At 39.5% G+C, this 24311-nt stretch overlaps 1 protein-coding gene across 17 annotated transcripts in view; it reads right to left on the reverse strand.

Moving 5' to 3' along the window:
* Positions 1–24311, reverse strand: part of LOC134742354 (inositol hexakisphosphate and diphosphoinositol-pentakisphosphate kinase) — a 44927-nt gene that overhangs the window by 4599 nt on the left and 16017 nt on the right. For 6 of the 17 annotated variants that reach the window (XM_063675416.1, XM_063675426.1, XM_063675423.1 and 3 more), the window contains 17 exons: positions 23103–23209; positions 21846–21992; positions 21070–21301; positions 18554–18762; positions 17664–17890; positions 17216–17352; positions 15993–16107; positions 15264–15391; positions 14195–14309; positions 13465–13545; positions 12354–12436; positions 12006–12105; positions 11698–11779; positions 7946–8335; positions 6113–6292; positions 5080–5212; positions 1531–1637 (listed from right to left, as the gene is read on the reverse strand). In XM_063675416.1, the coding sequence (XP_063531486.1) occupies positions 1531–1637; positions 5080–5212; positions 6113–6292; positions 7946–8335; positions 11698–11779; positions 12006–12105; positions 12354–12436; positions 13465–13545; positions 14195–14309; positions 15264–15391; positions 15993–16107; positions 17216–17352; positions 17664–17890; positions 18554–18762; positions 21070–21301; positions 21846–21992; positions 23103–23209 (2573 nt within the window). The remainder of the gene's footprint in view (positions 1–1530; positions 1638–5079; positions 5213–6112; positions 6293–7945; positions 8336–11697; positions 11780–12005; positions 12106–12353; positions 12437–13464; positions 13546–14194; positions 14310–15263; positions 15392–15992; positions 16108–17215; positions 17353–17663; positions 17891–18553; positions 18763–21069; positions 21302–21845; positions 21993–23102; positions 23210–24311) is intronic. The other 11 variants (XM_063675420.1, XM_063675418.1, XM_063675422.1 and 8 more) reach the window with 10 other exon arrangements.

The following is a 24311-nucleotide window of genomic DNA, read 5'->3' on the forward strand; positions in this document are numbered from 1 at the left end:
GTATCCCTAACATGATTGTTATGCAGCTAAATTAAGAAGAAGTTTAAAAATGGCTGACCTCAGACTCCTACCTACCTACGTAATTTGGGCGGATAATTTTACAAGTATTGTTTTGTTAATTTGCGTAAATAATTGTGATATTTTTATTGAAATCGTTTGATTCTACATTGCTTTGAGTGTAACGTAATTTTACGATGTTATTCTCACATATTGCGTTAAGAGGAAGGTGTAAAATACCGTACTTACGTGTGAAAGGTTATGATCTCATATTTTTGCTCAGAGCGGCTATTACAGCCGATTACAGAACAATTCACCAGTATTTTATCAAAGTTCAAGGATTCAAAACGCTAACCATCACTATATTTAATAAGAGAAAGCACAATTTCATACAAAACAACGATAATTAAACAAGCAACGAACAAACATGACATGTCACGTACTTATTTGTTTGCCACAACCTCGGTTGTGGCAGCGGTGGAAAAGTGAAACTATGACAAGGACAAACAATAACAGCGCTTTCTCTGCTACTCCTACTGAAAGATACATAAGACTATCCCGTTCGGTCATTTTCCCCCACCCCTCATGACCGATCCAGTTATACTAGATTCATGGATGATGGCGATGTCGAAGTCCTAATGTGATACCTAGGTTATTCAGTGCGTGGGGTATTAAAGGGCAACAAACATTTGATTATTTTTGTGCACGGTTTAGGAGATACAGCCCAAAAGAATAAAGATCTTCTTTTTTTTTTCACCAGGAAAAGTTATTTAGTCATGCAGGAATCTTTATAGGGTTGTATCTCCAAAAGCGTGCGTCGTAGCGCAAAAATAATAAAATTTTCGTTCCCCTTTAAAACCCCTAAGTCATAATAAAAAAACACAAAAAGAAAAAAGCAAAATGTCATAATGAACCAAAAATATTGCTTACCTAGGTTTCTTTTAATGGTTGAATGCCAAGACGTTGTGTCACAATTGGACGTTTAAAAACAAAGACTAAATAATAATCATTGCCGGTTTACAATTGTTAAATAGTAACTTGTAGCTTTACAATATGCCCTGAATAGTTATGCGGTTTTCACGACACAGTCACACAGGTTGTTCAATGATGGCTAAGAAATTTAGTCTGTCTAAAGGGCTCCTCTACACACGTCACCGATATCGCATGCGATTTTAGATACTTGGCGATGTTTGATTGAAATTCATTGCACCTCAGCAGTCTATCGAAAATGGCATGCAATTATCGCTGTCGTGTGGAGCTCATAAATCTACGGCAACTTGGCAGCGGCAAAGTATGACAAGGTGTGAAGGTGAACGTCATATTTTCAGGAACTTGACGTCTACAGTGGCGCTTACACACGGTTGCCTTTCAAGTCGATGCAGAGTTAGAGCCTGTTTACACATTTCTTAGTGTTTAGTGTGATTCCATACGTTTGCTACTCGTGTTTAATAGTAACAATGTATGAACTCGCATTAAACATAATCTATGTTTAAACAAGCCCTTAGACGGCCTGTAAACCGGTAAAGTGTGTACCTGGGTGGTGCGCGAAAGGTGGCAGGCCCGCGTCGGCGCCGCACAGAGTGGCCGCCTCCCCGTCCCACTGAGGGAGCTTGCTCGCCACATTTTTACTCCAATTGCTACTGGAACCCACAATTTCTCATTTACCGCCCTACTATTAGCTTAAAAGAATCTGTGATACATTTTTATATAAAATTTACATCGTCTGTTTTTGGTGCTTTGCGGGTTAATAATAATTTTACGCCAAAAAAGAATACCGTATTGTGTGTTCTATAACTTCTATGGGGAATTAATAAATTTGTGTGTTTCTCTCAGAAATCTCACGATGTCGACAGATCTGTTTTCGAAGGTGTTGTAAACAAATAAAATTCATGGCCATACTACTCGTACTTCTCGAGCATTTTCGAACGCCGTAATATGTATGAACGTATCAAAAGATTAATACATAATCAAACAGAACACTGTTACTGTTAGGAACTCATAAAAAAGGTCACTGCACTGACTGAAATAAGGCCGTTAGGTCGGTTGGAACCTGTCCCTTGGAGGCAATACGTTCGAAAGCACTTGCGAAATACAAACGTGTAATGGCCGCATTTATCACAAGTAAAAGTAACGTTTAACATTCATCAAATGAACGTAGCAAGATATAGGTATTAGGTACGTAAGTCACGTATGTGACGATAGATTCATAGACAGCGATAAACACGACCATAACACGAGAGAGCTTAATCGTGGAACCGGGCATTCAAAAAGATGCGAACACGCATGCAAGTTTAGTTACAATGCGGTCTATTGAGGTTACATCCAATTCAACCGACCGATTAAAAACCGCGATGTAATGAAATTTGCATACGAGTTCTCGCACCGTCTAGTCTAAATGACCCTTAGTTAAAGTACTACCTAGCCTTAATTTTACGCAGAGCCGTCTCAACTGTGCATCATGTTTTTTATCTACATCCATATCATAACCTCCCTATAATATATTCAGTCACGATAAGTTAACGGCCTATATTAACAAACATGTATCTGTGGGTGCATCGTAATTTTCACTTTAATGTATCGATAACCGATAACTTAATTACATTCAAATTTAGAACATCTCTAAAAAAGGAAGAAATTTGATCCATTCTTGGAGGATTTAGTAAAGGAGATGCCTTCATGTCGTTTCCCCTCTGCCAAAAACACCGGAACAATGTTAAGACAATTTTATTAAAATTACTTCATTCATCGATTATTGACAGTCTTGCAATGGTATTCCTCGCGTGTTGAGCTCCGTCAAAATGCGTGCATGTGCTGTTTATGGGTGTAAAAAGCGATCAAATACATCAAGTATACAAAAGGTTGGAATAACATTTTACAGTTAAATACATTTTTGCTTTTAATAAAGCATATTACAACATATCAATATATCAAACATTTTCAAGGAAACCAGGCATCTAGAATCGAATACAAAATCAGTTTGAATAAAAATCGCATACAATTCGCATATAGTTTTTACTGCATTAGTGTGATAATTTATCTTAGTATTGTTGTATTGTTTTAGTATGGGTGCGTAGCAACGAGGGGAAAAGATGCATTTGTAATTAGTTTCTTTATGTGTGCTACCTCGTCCCCCTCGAAAAACGGCAGATTTTTTTGTTAGAAAGATGTAGCGATGCGTACTCCATTACTAAATCCTCCAAGGGTCTATTCTAATATCAGTCGAGATGACGTTTTATTAAGTGTCAGTTGCGAACAATTTTGACAAATCTCGCATGCTACTTGATATCGAACATAAATCTAGTATATCGAACGATATGGCGGTCAGCCCCCGACTCTAGCTTGTCTCTGAATAAAATGAAAAAAAAAAAAAAAACAACGGATGCGTGATATGCGCGAAAAAGTTTGCATTACCGCCATTTGACGTTTCGTTTGTGTTTTAATTAGTTATGATATTGATGTAGATAAAGCAGTGTATGTAACTGTACATAATTAGGCATTAAAATCCTCGTGTGATCCTTTTATAAAACTCATTTCATTCGTGTCATAAAGCCACACTCGTATTTTAATGCCTTTTATTATGTAGCAATCACATAAACTACTATTATGGACAGCAGCAGAAGTAGATACGTGGATGTGCTCAGTTGACAGTCGATGGAAAATTGAAATGGAAAAAACATTGATCTGAATACTGAACAAATGTTTTTTAGACTTCACATCTCTATTAGCCCCGTTATTCATAAAACATAGTAACTGCTTATACAAACCTCTGTTAAATTTTGTCTCTTTCTAACAAACAGAAACAGATAGGGTCAAACAATTTTTTCAACGGTTTGTTAGATATGACAGACGTTTATTGAATAACGCCATTAGACTATAGTTTGTCAAAGGACTGTCTCATTTCAAACATAGACAGAGAGAATCATACCATCTTTGTCTTACACTAGTACTAGCACCCAAAAGAAAGGGATGAGTATAGTTTTTTTTGTTCTTATTTACTGACAAGATTTGCTTGACCAGCACATCGTTATATCTTTACTAGATGAATAACCCTGTTATCCCTAATTCTGCTGCTGCCTGGGCGTAATACGTAATATATAGGTACTAAATCAGATCACTATGCAGCATGCTTGTGTTTCGTGAGACTAAAGCATGCCTGTTTCAATCGGCCTAGTGCGTAAGAGGAAGATGCGCGTAGCCACGGGTATAATGGTCGTCTTTCTATTGGAAATTGTTATTTTCTGCATATAAGAATAAATATTTTGTATTTATTTTTAATTACCTATCTACGCTAACATTTACTTAACATTATCGTTGTATAACATTACGGTTGATTAATAATTGTCAGGTGTTATTTATAGCACTCTGCAGTTTAGCATGCTGGCAATTCGAATGTTAATAGGCAACACGATAAAACATTTAGTGCACTTCAAAAATCGAGATAAAGTTTAAAACACGAAACATAGCTTTTTCTTGACCTTAGCTATGTACAGGAAGACGGCACTTAAAGAACATTTAGTCTTCCAAACACATATAAATTCACAAAAAAAGAAATGTCTGTGATATGACTGCTGACGGTGAAGTTGCAGCAAGAGCATAATAATATCTTACAAGACACTATTATAATGGATCAATTAAATTATTCCGATCGCAACTATATGAACGAACAATCTAATATTTTGAAAAAATATGGAAAAACAGTATTCATCAATAGTGACAATGACAACCGACCGGGTCAATTTAATTAACCCATTATTTGATGGTTTCAGTTCAGCAAAATAAATCCAAACATGACATACTGTACATATATACATGATAATATAATGTAGGTGCATGTTTTCTTTGGCCAAAAGTTCATTTTCTAGGGGTCTAGCCAAGATGAAAATTTAAACTTAAATAATGTATAGAACTATTCACGTGACTTTTAGTAGCATCTGTCATCACACTACATTTTTCGTTTGTTTTTTGTCGATGTACGATTGTCATCATGGGTAGGCCCCCTGGAACCTTTTTGCTAAACCACGTCCAATACTCGTGTAAACTTCCATTCGAAAAGTAGGTATATCAGTCAAGCGTAAGGTGTACCTTTCGGAGGAGTTCTTGTGGTCTGAGTTGGAGGCGTAGTTGGAGTTGGGCGAGGACGGCCCGGTCGAAGACAGCGCGCTCGGCAGCTCGCCCGACGACGACATCAGGGACGAAGGCCCGCTCCAGCCCACGCCTGTAACAATCACGTTCGAAGTCCTTCGTATTAGGAAGCGGAATATGATTTATTTGGTTTTCAGGTTAGTTCACAAATGGAGATTTGTTTTATGCATAGGCAGCTTTGGAGGCACTGAGAAGAATCCACAATCCAGAATCTTAAACCAAAAGGCATGCGTCAGCATGGAAGCCTGCAGTCCTTGGGCGGAATACTAGTGAGTGTTATGACAGTGTAGTGGACACAGTGTGTTCGTGCTGTTTATCATTACGAGTGGTGGGTGACCCAAACCCGCTACCTTGCCCGCTTACAACGACAGCGCGAGACCTCCCCCAAACGGTTATCTGCGGCGTGCAGACTGCAGCAGTACGTGACGCGCGGCCATCGTGAACGCTACTCACATACACTGTTAAAATTACGTCAGTAAAACCGTATTTTTTGGCTTAAGTTAGTATGACTCACGACAGTTTAAATTCGAATAATCCATAATCTTCTTACTTAACCAGAACAAAAATTTACCTAAACTAACATCTTATTATGTTTATCTTTAAAAACAAATTTTTGTGTCTCAAAACTGTTGTTGCTTGTAGCGTCAGCCACTATCAAATAGTTATTGATTGTATTAGAGTCTAAGAAAAAGAAGTGACCCTAGTTTGACAGTCCCACCAGATGGCGTTGTACTGCGCCAAGTGTTTTGTCAATCGTCAACTTTTAACAAGAAGAGTTATCGCATAATGTAAGAAGCCATACAGCGCCATCTACATCACCTGTCAAATTCGGTGCATCGTCGAATTTACGCATTTAACACAATCTACGGATCTTTGCCACTTCTCTGGCACATTGACGCTTCCAGCTCCGTCAGTTTTATATTGTCAGAACGTTGCGTCAGGTATTCCAGGTTCCAGACATTGAAACACTCACTGTTGGTGGGCGAGGCGGGCTTGGCGGGCGGCGTGGGCGGCGGCGCGGGCGGCGTGCCGAGCAGCACGGGCGCCGCCGTGACGCGCTCGAGGAACACGTCCAGCTGCCGCAGCGATAACGCGTTGTGCAGCGTCTCTAGAGGCCGGATGGCCGGCACGCCCACGAAACCTTCCAGTGCGGCTGTAAACACGTTTACGCTTGTTATAATAACGACATACATTTAGAGTTGAGAGTACATATGGCAATATGTAAGTATACAATATTATACCTACCTCGAGTACCTCCTACGCCGAGTCAGACGACGTTACGGGGCCACGCTGTTACGTCGTCGACCAATGTTTAGTTCATTTCATTTTTATGTGTATTGTTTTTCTTTGTCTCCTTGTATTTTCTGTTAAGTATTTTGTAGTTTCACAGTGCCTTGGTTTTACTGTAATGCTGTGTTACTTATTTGATCAATAAAATAAATAAAAATACCTAGTAAAACTTAAGAGCGTTTGTTAGACCAAAGATAGATATAACTCCGTAATAGATGGATACAGTAAGGAAAAAACGTGCCTCGAAAATCACGAAAATTTGATTCTCGATCAGATGGCGCCACTACCTTTGGCCTACTCTCGTATAGAGGGCGTTGACTGTTTCGTTTGTTATTTAACAATTTTAACGCATATCAGTGAAAGGACATGAGTCAAATTATATTAAATTAAAAAATCATTTATCCATATTTAAATACATTTTATCGTATTTTTATAAATCTTCATTTTTAGTTTTAAACTGTATCGATAGATGGCAGTGAATTTTTTGTGGTCACAAAATTTACTATGACAGTACCGCTCTATCTTATTATATCCCTCTTTGGTTAGACTCTTAATATACCTAATATATCGTTGTTATTTGTTACTGCAGTCGGTAGTCAAATGGTAAGTGGCGAAAGTGGGTGTTACTAAATGATTAATCATGTTGTTAAGTTTTATATAAAAAATATAAAATTTAAGTGACCTTACACAAAACGTGTTTAGATGACACGTGGGCGCGAAAATTTTAATATTAGAGTAAAATAATTCAAAATAATTTTCTATATTTACTCTTAGGTATATTGACAAGAATTAATGGCTGTTAAGTTAACACTTATTTGGAAAATAATAATCACTTTAATTAAACAGACCCACTTACCTGTTACTGAAGATAAAATCTTACGAAAGGAACACTAAAAAAAATCACCAAGGACATTGCCTGTCGATCAATGTTTTCCAAAACCTTGAAATTTGTGAACAATTTATTTTACGAAACAGTGAAGTTACTTAAGTCATGTCTCTAATTAAATTAAACAATACGACTAACCGGTTTTTCTTTGTTTGAAACACTATTAGTATTCTTTTGTTTTCAATCGAGATAGATGACGAAAACTTGCGCGAATTTTATGTTGAGAATAGATTTACTTTTATGAATTATCCTGAAGCCTAGAACTGGCCAAAGTCTACAGGTGATACATTAAACGTCACGAATGATTAAGACTAAACTAATAAACCGGCTACCTACCGAAGCCATACAAATACTTTGCGTCACTTCTTTTCTACTTTTATAAGTGTCTTGAATTTAAGCACATTTAGATATAACACGGCGCAAGGCATGTTTCTCATTTAAATTTCACGTACCTAAGGATACACACAGATTCCGCGACCTAAGTGTGATTTTATAACACGTCGACCACGGGGGTCGTCGATACACGCAACATGCACACATTCACAACTCGAAAAAAGCTTGTGAATGTGTCAATGTTTAACTGTTATGTATGCATTATGAATTCGACTCATAAAGTTTATTTGAACTTACTGTTGTTCGCTGCAGAGGAGGGTATGCAGACGCGTAGGTTGGGCGCGGAGCTCGAGCCGGAGATGACGGCCGTGCTGAAGAGGCCCGCGGCGCCGGCCGCCTTGCCGCGCGCCAGCCCCAGCATCTTGAGGTAGCTCATCTGTCCGGCGATGCTGTGCCGCTGGCGCCGCCCTGCGCCGCGCCACAATGACTCCTCGAGGCGGGGCCACGAGGCCACGCGCCCCCGCCCCGGCCCCGGCCCCGGCCCCGGCCCCACCTCTACTCTACTACCGAATGTGATCGCGGACAGCGGCAGCTCGTTAGTACTGGACTCGACCCCCTCCAGGTCGAACTCCGGCGTCTCCGGCGCCGAACTCAACCCGGAAGGCGTCGTGAGCGTTAGCACGGGGACTGTTAGCGGGCAGGGGCGTTAACGGACGTGCGGTTACGTGATATGCGAATGTAGTTAGAAGGGGGGGGGGGGGGGGTGATAGAAATAAAATAAATTAATATATTGCGTAATAAATAAAGTATATAATTGTGCTTAAGCGTGCCCGTAAGTGTCAAGACGCGAGACAGTCAGAGTAGAACCCGTAACCAGGTGTCGTTTGAGGATGGTGGCCGCCCTCCGTGGACGCAAGCCTCCGCCGCGGGGCCTCTCGCTCGCTCATACGAGTATGATCGGGGGAGAAGGTTCATGACTCGAAATTTGCGTTCACGATAGTAAAACACATCACCAGAACATCTTACACTAGCTATATAACCAGATACCATCACTAATAACGCATTTTGCTTTGTTCATTAAAGTACATATAAGGCTCAGATATAAGAATACAGAATAGTTATGGCTGGTAGGTGTGGACGGTGTGGTGCACAACAAATGACTGACCAATTGCATTCAGAATGTCATAGTTTCGTAGGTGTATTAAAAGTAAAGATTTATGTCAATGCTTATGATGATAATGATGAGGAATCCCTCGCCGATTTCAGCCATAGCGACTGCGTGTACTGGACTTGGCTATACATATTATTATGATATTGAATATGGAAATATTGAAAACGCACAGATTCTTAAGAAGCAACAGTGATTTGGGTATGAAAGTACTCTGATATCTGACAAGCATTATAAGACGAAAAATTCTAGTTATCAGTGATAGTATCTAGGCAGAACAGTAGACAATAATTTTAACTAGGTTAAGAGTTAAGAACACCATGCAGGGCAGCACAATCACCAAACGCACACGCGAGGAGCAAGACGCGCAAACACACAACATCGCCGGCCAGCTGAGCTCACCACTCGAAACGCTAGAAATTACACTATTTAGAAAACATATTAAATAAACATATACATCCTCGATGGGACATGCTGGCTTACCTCCAACAACGGGAAATCTAGTTATAGGTATAGGTCACTACTATTTGTCTGGTGTACCGTTTACAATGCTTTTGTTTAGTTTTATGCGTTCAGGATTAAGGACCATTTGTTGAGTCAATGTAACCAGACGTACTAAGTAGGTAAGTACTGTACTTGGAGTGAAGTCTAAATGGAATTTAAATCAATAAAGTTTAAATTTTTTTTTTGGAATTTCATCGTGACATTTAGACAATGATATTTAAACATAATAAGTCGTAGGTAATAAGTCTGGCAACACTTCTCACCAACAAAGGACTTAAACTCCGAAACAAAAAACCCTAAACCTCATCTCGCCTCCGTCAAGAGACTTAAGCATGTAAGTCTAGTGAGAAAAACAGGTGACAGAGCTCAATTAGATTGGTCGATACTGTTCCGCATTTTATTTTTATATTAACAAGTAGATGAAAACAAGATATAACTTTTGAGACAAATTGCCCATTCAATTGGCCAAGATCTAATTTCAAAGAGTATTTAAATTTGAGTATGAGATGAAAATCTTTATCTGAATAAAAGAAAACAAGTGCCGTTCGTCCATTTTCTGAACTTGTTTGTTAGTCGAGCGAATTGCGAGCTCCTTTAGAGCACAACTAATAATGCACATATTATAGAAAGAGTAAAGACCAATGATTAAATGATCCTTCGAGTTTAAAGTTTTCGTATCGAAGTTGGTCCGTTCGTCGGGCATCACCTTGGTCGTGGAAGCTCTGCCAGGCCTGCAGCCCGCGGGACAGCTCCGCGCCTGCCCGATACACCGGACAACCGTAGACTACATATTGCAGTAAAACATGATGACAATTAATACGTCTGTTGGCTTTGCTTTCCAAATAAATACTAAATTAGTTACATTTTATTAGACATTTCAGAATTATTAAAGCAATAGATTTCAGTATCATTTTTTAAGGCTCGGTCTTGTTTTATAACAAAAATTACTAGTTTTAAATGCCAATGTCAGTTTTCAATATAAATTTTAGAATTTTATTTTTTCTGTGGTAATAATAATTTAGGTTGACGAGTTAATGTTTTTGCACGGCCGAGTTTGTTGTAAGTACAGTTTAATAAAATATTGTTAAATCAAATTAAATTCCACTCTATCTATTAATATTATCTATTACCGTGCAAAAACATAATAACGTCCTTTAATTAAAAAAGTCATACAAACATAAAAGCGTGAAGATAATAAATTGTAGCGAATAAAAATAACTGCCCAAAATCCAAGAAATTCGAAAGAAGTACCTACACCACATATTTTACTGCAATTTGCATAGTTCAGAAGCAAAGTCAGGCATAAGTTGCGAAGTGGTACCTACGGTGTTGCTTATGAATGAAGAATAAAAATTAAGATAATCTTATTCAGTAGCAAAGTAATCAACTAATCATAATTATGAAAGATGACGAAGAATAAAGTATTTGATTATCATACGTCATCCGTTAACAATCCCAACTTGATGATGTTTCCTTAAATTCGAAGTTTCACAGATGGTCCGTCACACCGACCCCTATTTTACTCCAGGCACGAGAAGTCAAAACTTTATTAAATACGAAACGTCACCCGCTAAGTATACCTACCTAAACTGTTACAACGGCTTCATATCAACAGTTTATAACATAAAATCGCATCGTGTGCATTTCAGAGCAGATTTTTAAATATTCCAGTAAGATGTTTCCGAGCTGCCTACTTTTCGCTGAACACATACCTATACAACGCAGTCTCGCGCCTATCTTTTTTTTGACACTCTCAGTAACATTAGGCGGGGGGGGGGGGGGGGGGGGGGGATTGTGCAATCCCCGTGATTCTTAAAACTTTTCTTTTTTATATGCATGTAATATCAATAGGAAATTTTTAGCTATTTGTAGAATGATTCAGTTTCGTATATGTTTTTATTTTTTGAAGACTGGTATTGGCAGATGTTGATTTTTGCCTCGCCAATTTTGAATTAACCTTCTTGTCGTTAAAAACATTAGCCCTCCCATTGATCCCTTTTTCTTCCTGATTTCAAAGATCATATTCAGCACGTGTGATAGCAAATATTTTTTTATATTTTTCTGTCTGCCAAGGCCAGTTTCACAAAAGCTTGTGACTTGTACAGTCGAGTTCACAAACATCTTTACTAGTCATAAATATATATAGTTATATACACGCCTGTGCCACTGAAAATAAGACCGTGTAAATATATTTTTGTAACGTTGGCTTTGTAAAGATATGTTTCATAACTCGACCTTATAAAAGCAGTTTTTTAAAATACAAGCCTTCGTAAAGCAGGCCCCTGTTATAAGGTTCACAATATCACAGTCGACACACGCTTGCAGTTAGTGAACTCTGGTTAGGCACGGTGGGGTCGGGCGTGGCGTGCGCACTTACCGCTGTCGTGCTGCTTGTGCTGGTCGTAGCTGCGCGCGCGGGGCTGAGGGTCTTCGCTGGCGTTTTGTTCTTTTTCTTCGCTCTGGTGGGGTAGAGTGGTAAGGTAAGTAATTTTTCGACCAACCCCATTGCGCTACGTAATATTTAAACGCAAAATTAATAAGTGGCAACACTGTAGTGTCGTCCCGTTTTTCTTAGATTGATTTGAAAGGGACGACACTACAGTGTTGCCACTTTTTAATTTCTACTCTTTTTTGCCAGACTGTACTATTATTTATTCTGTGTGTTCGTGTGCACAGTAATGTGACCTTCTCTCGATGTGAAGCATGGTCGGGCCTCGACCGCAGCTCGTTGAGGCGCGCCGCCAGCGACACCGCCTCGTGCCCGCTCACCGTGTAGTGCAGGTTGCTGGGGAACAAACATTTCACCAATAACTAACTAAGTACCGTCAACCGGGGTGAATAGGGATGGCTGGGGTGAATAAAACTTAAATTCACGTTCTATTACTAAATGAAACTAATTCATATGGCGTTAGAGATGTTTTTTCAACCAAATGGCGAAACAAATTAAGTTTGCCGCGAGAAGCCGGGCGAGCAGAGAGCATAATATGAGTAAACCGTTTTCAACTTTTTTTAATAGGATGAATCTTATCTTACCAAATTGGAATTGGATCCGAAGGCCTCAAATTTGATTTAGAATTCTTCCTCGGAGAAAACGTATTGTCCAGATCATCGGTGTCCTAAAAACATTCGTAACATTCATTTCGTCTTATAAATAGGTATAGAATAGTTAATTAGGTTTAGGTACTAACATTAGGACTCTACTAATAAATCTGTATGAGTACATAGTTATTGGAAATAAATATTTTTCATTCATTCATTTCAGTACAACAACTAAGAGTATGTTGTTCCTATGACACCCCACTAGTACAGAGGGTCTTTACGAGCTCACTATAAGTCTTTTTATTTCATGCAGCGCTAGAAAGGGTTCATCCATTAAATACGTCACACGAATTTCGAGGTTTTCTGACCCCTCCCCCCCTAATTGTCACACTTGGTTACATTTGGCAAAACCCTCCCCCCTGGTGTGACGTCACATTTTTTCAATGAAATTGGCAAATCGAATTAAGTATTATAAATATTTATCAAAATATTTTTGACAAAATAAATATTACTAATTTTATAATCCAAACCAGATTAGGAAAGAAAATTAAATGATTAAAAACGATTATCGTTCCAAAAAGTTGTTATTTAACTGTACCTATACAGCGAATAAAATAATTTAAATAAGTTAAAGTGACGTCACAAAGTTTGTGACTCCCCCCTCCCCCATGTCACAACATGTCACATTTTCTTGACCCCCTCCCCCCCTAAACGTGTGATGTAATTAATGGATGACCCCAAACTTCAGTACAGCTGATCTGAACGGCTTTCAGCTCCTGAATAGAACGTCCATGAATGCATAGAAACGACGATATCATGTGACCAAAGGAGAAGTCAAACAACAGAAATGGGTAAGTGTTTGGATTAACAATTTACGATGTCATTTTACAATATGCCGATGTAATAATGTATATATTTTCTTTCCAGTCAAAATTGAACCATATCATCAGTTCTTTGATTTGATGCTCTGCTTTGAAAGAATACTCATGGGGTATTATATCTAGTTCCAATATGGTTTAATTTTGACTGGCAAAAAAATAACTAGGCATATCAATGGGGACAACGCGCAGTAAGGATGCACAGCACAATGATATCGTATATTTACCGGTTGTAATGTCTCTTGACTAGCCATTTGGTCATCTTCCGCTTCCTCTTCTATACACTTCACTTCTTCGGAGGAGCTCTGCTGTAAACAAATATACGTGTCAAGTATTTTTCTAATGATTGAAATGGCAAAATGTTAGTTTTTATATTTATTTATTTTTTAATTAATTAGTTAATTACTATTAGAGTTAGACCAAGCTAAGTTGGCAGCGATTTTGATAGGCCAGTGTTATTTTTAATGTCAAATTATGACGTTTAAATATCCAAATTTCAAAGCGGACCATTTGTTAGGCTAAAAAAATAAAAACTCCTTTTTTTTATAAATCAAGAGGATTCCAGGCTTAAAATTTAGTAAAATGGTATCTTATTCTAGACAAAAAAACGTACATAAGAATCTATAATATCAGTAATCACATAATAAATAATAGTAGTTGGTACAGAAGGTTCATTCTCTAATAAAACGCGTCTGTTATGACAAATATGACTGCTAGGTGGCGCAAGCGCGAGCAGGCGTTCGTTCCGTAGCGGTGCGCGGCAACTACTATGGCTACTATGGCTAGACACCAAAATTGGTGTGGGCCGCATGTACTTGTAGCGACGCGATGAAATCGCGGAGTGAGCCGCGCCTGGTAAAAGGTAAAGGTAGAGCAGCGTTTTCTAAGTCAGGAAGAGAGAGGGTGTGTCACTGTTGTCCCCTACATAGGTGATACGAATATGAAGTATGGTGTCACCGAGTTATTGGTGGTGGAATGGTTCCGACTGTGCGGCCGGAAGCCGGGGCCGGGCGGCAGGTTCTTCTGCACGCAGCAGTTCACGCCGGGGCTGAAGTGCAGCTCCACGTGGAACCTGGCCAGAATACATTCACTCATTAACTATAGTCTTCATCTTCTTTTGTGCGAGCGGTGTGCCATTGTGTGTGAGCGCCGCACGCGCCAACACACAATGGCACACAACGGCCGACAGCTCGCACAGACAATGGATTTTGTTTAACAGATTACCGTCTTAGACGAAAAAGTCATTTGAGATGATGCAGACTATAATTATACCACTACTCACTTTATCTTCAGGGTTGCCTTGAAAGTAGTCATTAAGCTTCTCAAGAAATGAGATAACACCGCAAAAAATACATCAAAATGCGAGTGAATGTCAAAATAACTTTGCCTCCAACTTTTGGTCTCTAGTGGCCATCTCTAGTGTTGGTAGCAATTCTTTTGAGTCTAAATTTGAAGAACTCTACTCGTTTTTACGAGACTGCGCTGAAAATACTTCCGAGTCTTTTAAGTCCCGAGTAGAGTCATTTTTAAGCGGAACTCAAAAGGACTCGAGCCTCATAATAAAGACTCCGTCAACAATTTTGTACAATTTCTCAAAATAATAGTAGCATTAAAGAAAATAAGCGTTATTGTATGGTGTATCTAACTCATTTTTACATGTAGACAATGCAGTTTGACATTTGACAAACGCAATACGGAGGGTATTAGGTAGAGTAGATCCGTCCTCTGTACGATGACGTCGCCGGCACCGCCGACGCCGACTGTCGTGAGACGGGCGCGTGCGCGTGCGCCGGCCCGCAGTACACGGCGCGCCCTCGACCAGTGAACACGTGTCGTTGCTCCGTGAAGACGATCCTCGTAAATTGAATCGAAACATGTCGAACTATTCGACTTAATAATACGTGGGGTCACTCACGTTTAAAAAAATAAAATACATTTTGACTATGATGTTAAAATATGAGAGTTTTATAAGCATCTTGGATACGGTTGGTGACATACATACGTCAAATACCATAGAGGAACAAACCTTTCTTCAGAGCAAGGGTCCTTCGTAGGATCCTCGTACAGCATAACGACAATCTGTGACATGTAGTTCAGTTCCGAAACCATTGACACGTATTCCATTGCGCGCCGCCACTGCTCGTCTTTTAACACCTGACAGTTATAATAAAACATTGTTATTAAAATATATCAAAAGCACCGTATCGCATAATATTATGAGAGATTTGTTAATGGACATTAAATATGCTAGAAAAAACATATTTAAAAAGTTTAATTTCAATCAAATGGTACCACATTGTCACTTACCATAAGGATGAAAATTGCTTGTATCTTTATACGAAAAACCTGTCAGAGTCCTTATGGCAAGCGACGGATATGGAAAACGACACATATTCAGTGAGCACACTCTAGTAACACAGTGAGCAGCGAGTCTACAGTGGCTCTCGCTGGCAAAGTATATACACGGTGGCTCAAAAATAAGCGCATTCCCGTTGCCAGGGAGGTTTTGGGATTATACTGAGCAACTTTTTACTATGGGACCAACCACGAAATCGCGAAAAAAATCCCATAGAAAATGGACCAGCCAAATATTTTTTCGCGATTTTAGTAAAAAGTTGCTCAGTATAATCTCAAAATCTCCCTGGCAACGGGAATGCGCTTATTTTTTAGCCATCCTGTATAGTCGCGGCCACCTCAAACCGTCTCTGTACCTACTAATCTTAACTTTAGTAGCAACTCATTAAGGTAGACATACATCTAACAGCCCGCCGAACCGTAGCACGGTGAGCAGCGAGTGCACGTGACTCTCGCTGGTGAAGTACAGTCGCGTCCGCACGTGCCGGCCCGGCGACGACACGCCGTGGCTGTACCTGCAGGCGAATATACAACTTAGCACCAAGTAATATATGTCTATATGTGCATGACGTTTTCAATCAAAAGGTACCACATTATCGCTTACCATACGGACGAAAATTGCTTGTATCTTTATACGAAAACTTATCAGAGAGCATCCTTATGGCAAGCGAGAATGTGGTACCTTTTGCTTGAAAACGACACATATAATCATTTTAGCTTTCATGATGTGTAACAACACATTCAATGTGTCGTTCTCAAGTAAATGGTACCACATTGTCGCTTACCACAAGGACGCTCTGACAGGTTATTCGTATAGATGAAAGAAAATTTCACCCTTATGGTAAGCGACAATGTGGTACTTACCTTTTACTTGAGAACGACAATATATACAACACTCGATCGAGTCCCACTTTATTTTATAACTAGCGACCCGCCCCGGCTTCGGGTAAACCTTAACAAATTAATTACACACATAAACCTTCCTCTTGAATGACTCCTATTTAAAAAAACGCATCAAAATCCGTTGCATAGTTTTAAAGATCTAAGCATACATAGGGACAGACGGACAGACAGCGGAAAGCGACTGTTGTGATGAGAAATATGTAACTTAAAATATAAATTGATGAAGGATGTAGAACCCACTTCTTTGGGAGGCAATACAACGAGTTTTTAGGACATTGGCCTGGTATTGTACTCCCTGGCATTTTACCGGCATTTTATTTTTATTGAGATTCATCAAAAAAATGCGCTACACCATACTAAATAAATACAAGATTTATATTTTTCACCTCAGCAGCTCGATCTCAGCTCAGCACTTTTGTCACTCCAGGGAGTGAAACAAAGTAGCTTTTTAATTTAGTGAAGGCCATGAACTGCCACTTCATACTTCGGGGTCTATTACAAATTCGAAATACATTTTAACCTTTAATATGTTCTCACTACTGAGGTGAAAAATTATATATGTCATACGAGAGCAAAGTTATTTTACATCTAGTGTTTTTTAAATCCCTCGCTACGCTTAAGATTCTAACTTAGAATCTTTCGCTTTCTCGGGACTCAAAATCAACACTCGCAAGAAAAACTAACTTTCCTCTCTTGTTGGACAAATAACTATAGTTTAACCTGGGGTTGAGCCTATTGACCGTCTCCTCGCCGGATTCCTCAATGTTCCGTTGCAAGTCCGCGCGGATCTTCTTGAGCAGCGGCGTGCAGATACCTTGGCCGATTGTGAGCTTTTCTTGCATCGTCAGTCCATATTCCTAATAACAAAGATTGTATTGTACAGTCGGCATCAGAATAATTTAGCGGACGAGGTACTCAAAATTATTTTCAAATAACTTTTTTGTGACTAAAATCTTTATACCTAAGAACGCGCACGCTGCTAAGACAAAACTGTGACTATAACACGCAGATTTCTTCATATTTGGATTGTGATTTTCCTCGTGAATGGATCACATGAGTCACATCTAATAAGTGTGCGTGAGAAATCGACGTGTTATGTAATCAAAATCGACGCGGGGTAAGTGTATTCTTATGTCCAATATTCTTTTTTCTGAACATAGGCATTCACCTGCGGTATAACAATGTCCGCCAAGGACTTGGCATACATATACAGCTCCTCGGCCAAGTCAAACTGCAACGCATGTTGATTATGCTGGAGGTCATATTTGATGCAGTCGTAAATGTCCGGGATCTTCGAGATGTCGTACGTATTGTTCTTTGTGCAGAAGTCTTTTTCGATCTTGCCCCAGCGGCGGCCCATCAGCTCCCATGTCTCGCCGTGGTAGAGGATAGTGTCTGAAAGAGAATTAAGTAGTAATAAAATCTATCGGTAAGAAAAAAAATGCTGAACGAATGTTTATAAACTCATGTGACACTTTTACAAGAGAAAGTGATTGAAGGACAAATATAAATAACGGTTGAGTTTCTACATCAAACATTAAACATTTTTTCAGCAAATAGGCCACAGGGGCACTTTTACATGACAATTTTTACAAGCAATAAAATTAACCAAAAATTACAAAAAACAATTACAAATATGGAATCAATGAAATATTACACTCCTTTTGTCTGTGTCACTGCCAGCAGCACAATGCGCCGCCTGTACGCTCAAGTCAAGGCATTTGATTTCTGTGCTCATCGTGCCTTGCCTATTGACAATAATACGATATCCGTAGTGGCATACATTTTGATTGACACTGTGATATCGTACGAAGTGGCATATAAACCAAATTCCTTGACTGTACGAAATGCACACGAGCTGTTCACAAAAAATTAGCGAGTGGCGCAAAGACACATTTGCCGCGGACTCGCCAGACCTGAACGTATTTTGATATTGATTCCTATGCCTTTTTTAAGGTTACACCCGCTCGAGTCAATCGAGTTGCGTTGTAGTTGAGGTCTCTGTTAAACGCTACCGGTCCCGCTCGGTGAAGTCTCTGGCACAGATGGCTGGGTCACCTTTAGTCTTGGGGTCGTCCTTCTTCACCAGCACGATGTGCACGAGCTGCTGTATGAGCGTGTGCACGTGCGCGCAACAGTGCACCGGGTTCTTGACGAATTCCATGGCGGCGCTGATGCTGAGGCTGTCGCAGGGGTTGATGCGCTGACGGTCCTGCTCGGTGAACTCGCGGTCCACTTGCATGGCTTCGTGGAGACGCGCTTTGGCCCTGGAATTAACAAATGGACCGCATAATCACTCGCAAGGTGTTTCTTTGCTAAAGCAAGTCCCATTCGTTAGAAGTTTATTTGTTTATTTGTTTATTATTATACATATCAGCACTTACAGATAAACCTTACGTGCTAATAGTGTTGTTAGTAATTATTTCATGTGATTATACACTAATATAATTCTACATATTCATCTTTCTGTTATTATACAATTCTATCAAATGTTTCATTACGAATTATATCATTAAATAGGTACATACTTATATTATATTATTATGTCATTATGAAATTATACTAAATTATCATCATTATGTATGTCACATGTCACATTATTAACTATTTTTTTATTGTAACAAATATTACAGTACAATTTAATCCAAACGAAATTTCAACAAATCATTATTATTTTCACAGTATAAATTAAATTCACATTAACAAATAAAAGATACAACATAACATAATATAATCTAAACTTAATTACAAACGTTTACAACAATTATGTCACAGATTCTACAATAGAGCTAGGGGTTACAATACTTTCCAAGTAACTAGATGTTGCACTTAAAAATTTAGTCTCCGGGGAGAAGAAAATGTCAAGCTGCTTGTCGCTGTCCAGTATGTCATTCATCAATTTTAACGCGTGGTGCAGTGGAGAGGACTGGAGGCGAGCGCGCGCGTGCGCGCTGGAGGAATGGAGAAGAGATCGCGGCGGCGAGTACGCAGTTGTTTAGTTGATAAACGGGGAACGCGTAACGGTATTTGTGCTAACAGCTGGGAGTTTGTTAATTGACCGCGAATTAGATGGAAAAAATATTTAATTAAGTATATGTTTCTTCGGGCTTCAAGGGATGTATAGTTTACCATACCATATATGAAGAGCGTTGGATATAGGAAAGGGTATGCGCCGTATATTTTCTTGTATAGGAATCGCACAAACGATTTTTGCACTCTTTCCAATAGAAGCACGTATTGTTGCTCATGGGGGCTCCAGATGATGGCATTCGTCTCCAGCTTGCTACGCACGTAAGCGTTATACAAGATGGTAATGGCGTGCTGATTGGTAAATGATTTAGCTTGCCGAATTATGAATCCCAGACATCTTCTAGCCTCTTTACTAACGTTGGCTATGTGTGGATTAAATGTTAGTTGGGAATCAAAAGTGACACCAAGGTCTTTAATTTCATTGGTACGCTTCATAGGTTTGCTCTGAAGAGTGTATTGGTAGGTTATAGGCTGGCGAACTCGGGCGTATGTCATTACTGAGCATTTGTCTATGTTAAGGGTAAGGCTATTTTTTGACGCCCAGTTACAAGTTGCTTCTATATCAAGCTGAAGCAATGTGGGATCATTCGGATCGACAATCGGGAGAACTAATTTTAAATCATCGGCAAATAACAGACAGGTCGAGAATTTAATTTCTGTCGGCAAGTCGTTTATGAGAATTAGGAACATTAGGGGTCCCAGATTACTTCCCTGTCCAATACCAGAAGTGACTACGAATGGGGTAGATCTGCAGCCATTAAACTGAACGTACTGGTGCCTATCTGAGAGGTAACTGGCTAAAAACTGAAGTAATTGTACAGTAAATCCGGCCATAGACAGTTTTTTAAGTAAAATATCACAATCTACTCTGTCGAATGCTTTTTGGAAGTCAAAGTAGGCAACATCTACTTGCCTTCTTTGATCCAAGTTATTGGCTATTAATGTGACAGTATTAATCAGATTTGATGTGGTTGATCGCTTTTGCAGAAAACCGTGTTGCTCGTCAGAAAACCAACCATTCAGCTGCTTTCTTGCTTGGGCATATATAATGGACTCAAATACTTTTCCGAATATCGATAATATTGCAATCGGTCTGTAATTATGTATATCAGATTTGGAACCGGATTTGTGTATTGGTAGGACTTTTGATGTTTTCCAAACCGACGGGTATGCTTTATTTTTTAATGCCAGAAGTCTCTTTGTTTTTATGTTCCAGATACTAAATAGACAGATTGCCTCAATTTGTCCAGCCAATCTGATATTTTAGTATTTAAGTACAAAACTGCTACAAAAACAGGATGATTGTGTAGTAAATTAGCCAGCTTATCGGAAAATGTCCTGTCAGCGAAATAGTCCATTTTAGGTGCAGAAAATTAAAAAAGTAAGTTTCATCTAAGCACAACTTGACAGTAGAAGCTTGTTTTTGAAGAAAAATCTACTTAACCACCTTTGCAACAAACATCGTAGAGGGTTGAAAAGGGTACCGGTCTGGCGACAGGGTAATGTCGATTTGTATCTTGAGATATAGTGTCTACTATACTTACATATTCTGCACCTTCGAAGAGTCACAATCATTATCCAGCAGCCCATTGGTATTAGCTGATTTAACCATCTGCACTAGAATAGGCGTCAGTTCTCCTTCCAAAGCCAACAGACCCTTTGCGAACGCCGCAGCGGTCATCTGGACTCGCCCTTCGTCAGAGGCGTATATTTTCAGGTCGTGCCGGAATGTGGAATGGAGACGCAGGAGCCCTAGGCCTTGGGTGCCGCCTTCACCTAAGACAAGAGCGAGAATGTTCACAGATACAAAGTTGTTAAAAAGTTGCGTATTTTTTAATTCTTTCAGTACACCTGAAAATAACATACACACAAATTTCAAACTAATCTTAAGGTTCCCAAAGGTGAATAGATGTCAAATATCAAGGTACAGTCTGAAAGAAGAGTATTTGCAAGAGACTAATTAGCCTAAATAAAAATGTATACAGATATATCTCTCCAGGCATGAATAGAAAACACCTAAAAGATCTATTATTAGTCCATGAAACAAGGTCGCATTGGCAGGGTCGCCATGCGACGTTGAGAATCAAGTGTTTCGTTGGGAAAAGAAATATAATCTGAAATATGAGCCCTTTGTTAGTTTCTTGTATCTTTGTTTCTTTGTTTGTTTAAGGTATCTGCACTAGGCGAGGGGGTGTGTGCAGCTAATGACGGGTCATGGGGGGTTATAGTGAACATTGAAATTCGAAAATTGAATATCAGCGACCCTGTAACTCGGACATTGCAAGAGATGGGTTAAAGTTTGGAAGTGTCCAATACTAACCAGGTATATGACGGCCCTGACCGCCGGGGTACATGCAGCGGAACATGCGGCCGAGCTCCTCGGCTTGTATCCGGCCGGCCGGAGTCAGCTCGCCGCCCCACTTGAGGATCAGCACCAGTGACGGCTCGCCGGCGCCCTCTACTGTAACTTATGACGATTTTAGTTTCTAGGATATATCTTTGGGTCGCTACTAGTTATAGCTCATTTAGCTACGTTTTACAGTGCAAAACAACTAAAATCTGTTGAAAACTGCTGCTTAGCAAGATTTATGTAAATTGCAATCTAGATACGAATTTGTGAAATAATAAAGCCATTTTGCAATTCGGTGTGCATCTACAGTGTAAAACCTTTAAACATTTTTTTCCATATCTATGAAGTATTTTAAGTAAAAAAATCTAATTTATGTCATGACCTTATTGATTATGAAACGAAGCTTTCTCCAAACTTATGACCGCTATATTTATCTAATCTAGCTTTTCTAGCATCACTAGCATAAGCAACGTTTAAATATAGAGCTGGCCGCTACTTAATCGAAGTCTAGTCTAAATTATAGTCTAAATTAACAAAACTTAAAGCTTTTCTACTATGAATGACCTAAAGTGGTATTTGAGCCGTTGGCATTGGCAAAGTTCAAATATGATTAATTGTAAAATTATATCATTCCCCTATAACTATAATTTATTTATGGAAGTGTTAATCTTCGAAAACCCGCCGGTTCAATCGGCCTCCTTTACATAGTGCATACAACGAAAGCACATAACGTCAATATAATATGTAAGGTATGTGTCGATATATATATATAACCGCCGAAATCACCCTAAATAAACATTATGGACGTTGTCTAGCGTGAACCCTAATGTGGCTGGCCAGGCCGAACTTGTTCTTAAATACTCCATTGCACGCGTGACAATAAAGTTGGCCAGCTGCGTTGAACGTGTACACGTAGGAGGGCTTAGGTCTTTGTGTCGATATGACGATATAAAGACGACCAACATTTTTTCAACCAAAGACTAAGTGCCAGTTGCACCATCCGCACTTGACTGACTGATCAACGTCACCCGGCGCGCCGCGGCGGTTTACTATGACACTTTCCATACAATAAAATTTAGCGAACTCTTTAACGATGACAAACAGTTGGTGCAACCGACCCTAAGTATAAAACGTATACTATCGGTCGCTCCCTCGCTCCCCAGGAGTAGTGATAATGACAGTAATGGAGGTAAAGTAAAGTAGTAAAGCGTGTAAATATGTGCAGACCGTGTACTGGGGGCGCGTTACCGTCGTCGGAGCTGGAGCCGCGGGGCCGGCCGCGGGGCTGGTACTTCATTTGGACCTTGCGGTTTATGCCTGAGAAGTGGCCGTACCTGTGAACAAACAATTATATTACTGTGTTATAGCCCAGTATTAGCCTCATGCATGAAGTTTATATTTGAACGAAATATGTTTTATTCGGATGTTTGTTACCGTTATATCATGTTACAAATGCATGTCCGTTTTTAAATTACCATTTAATTGCTTAAAATTATAAATAAAAAGTACAAAAATTTGCCCGCGAAAAGCTAGTGAGCGAAACGCTCGAAACGCCACGTGAAGTCACGCGTTCGACAGATTAGTGTCATTAGTAGCAAACGTCAGTTGGGCCGCCCAACGTGTGACGTCATCACGCTCTGTCGAATTCGCGCCAAAAATTATGAGCGTTTCAACCGCTCAAAAATTTTCAACATTTTAAATATTTTTTAATAAAATAATGTTAAGGTTTACAAAAGTATTTTTATCATTTCCGGTGTTCCAAAGATATAAATTATGAATCCAAAAATAAAAATAAATTCATGCATGGAGCTAATTGTCCATCGCTTTCAACCAATAGCCTAGTTCATTTTAAGTTAAACCGTACTCTTAATAGTCCTTAAACCTTGGTGGGTGCTGCCTCTGCGTGCATCCCATGACACGGGCAAGGGCAGCATCCGCTTGGTGTACCCCTTACATTTTATTAAAGTGTCAAAAGGGCATCTACGTGTTGGTTTCGGCTCCGCGCGCGCCTCCCAAAGGTCTGGAACACCATTGTTCCGTGATGGGAAAGACTTACTTTCATATCAATATTGGAAAACAAGGAAAATTGTCGATCTAGGTTGGTAGTGTTTTCTAATCTATTGCAGGTGCGAGGTTGCGACGTCCGAAATGATTTTAGAGGATCGACGCGATACACAATCGTGTTGTTGTCACAATTTTACGCTCTATGTATACCTACTCCCAATCTTAAACTGATATTTTTTGTTCCTTTCTAATTTCCTGGCTTTACGCGCCCTCTTCACATCCAAGCCGCACGGCCCACTGGGCGGCGTTGGAGAGTCCACACAGTTTGCACACTTAGGCTGAGAACGCACTGCTATTATTTTTTTGCGGTTTCAGAACCGCAAAAAGTGTAACGTACGGCATGCTTCATAAGCGCACGCACTTAAAAGACTG

The sequence above is a fragment of the Cydia strobilella genome, chromosome 6, assembly GCF_947568885.1.
Source record: "Cydia strobilella chromosome 6, ilCydStro3.1, whole genome shotgun sequence".
Lineage (NCBI taxonomy): Eukaryota > Metazoa > Arthropoda > Insecta > Lepidoptera > Tortricidae > Cydia > Cydia strobilella.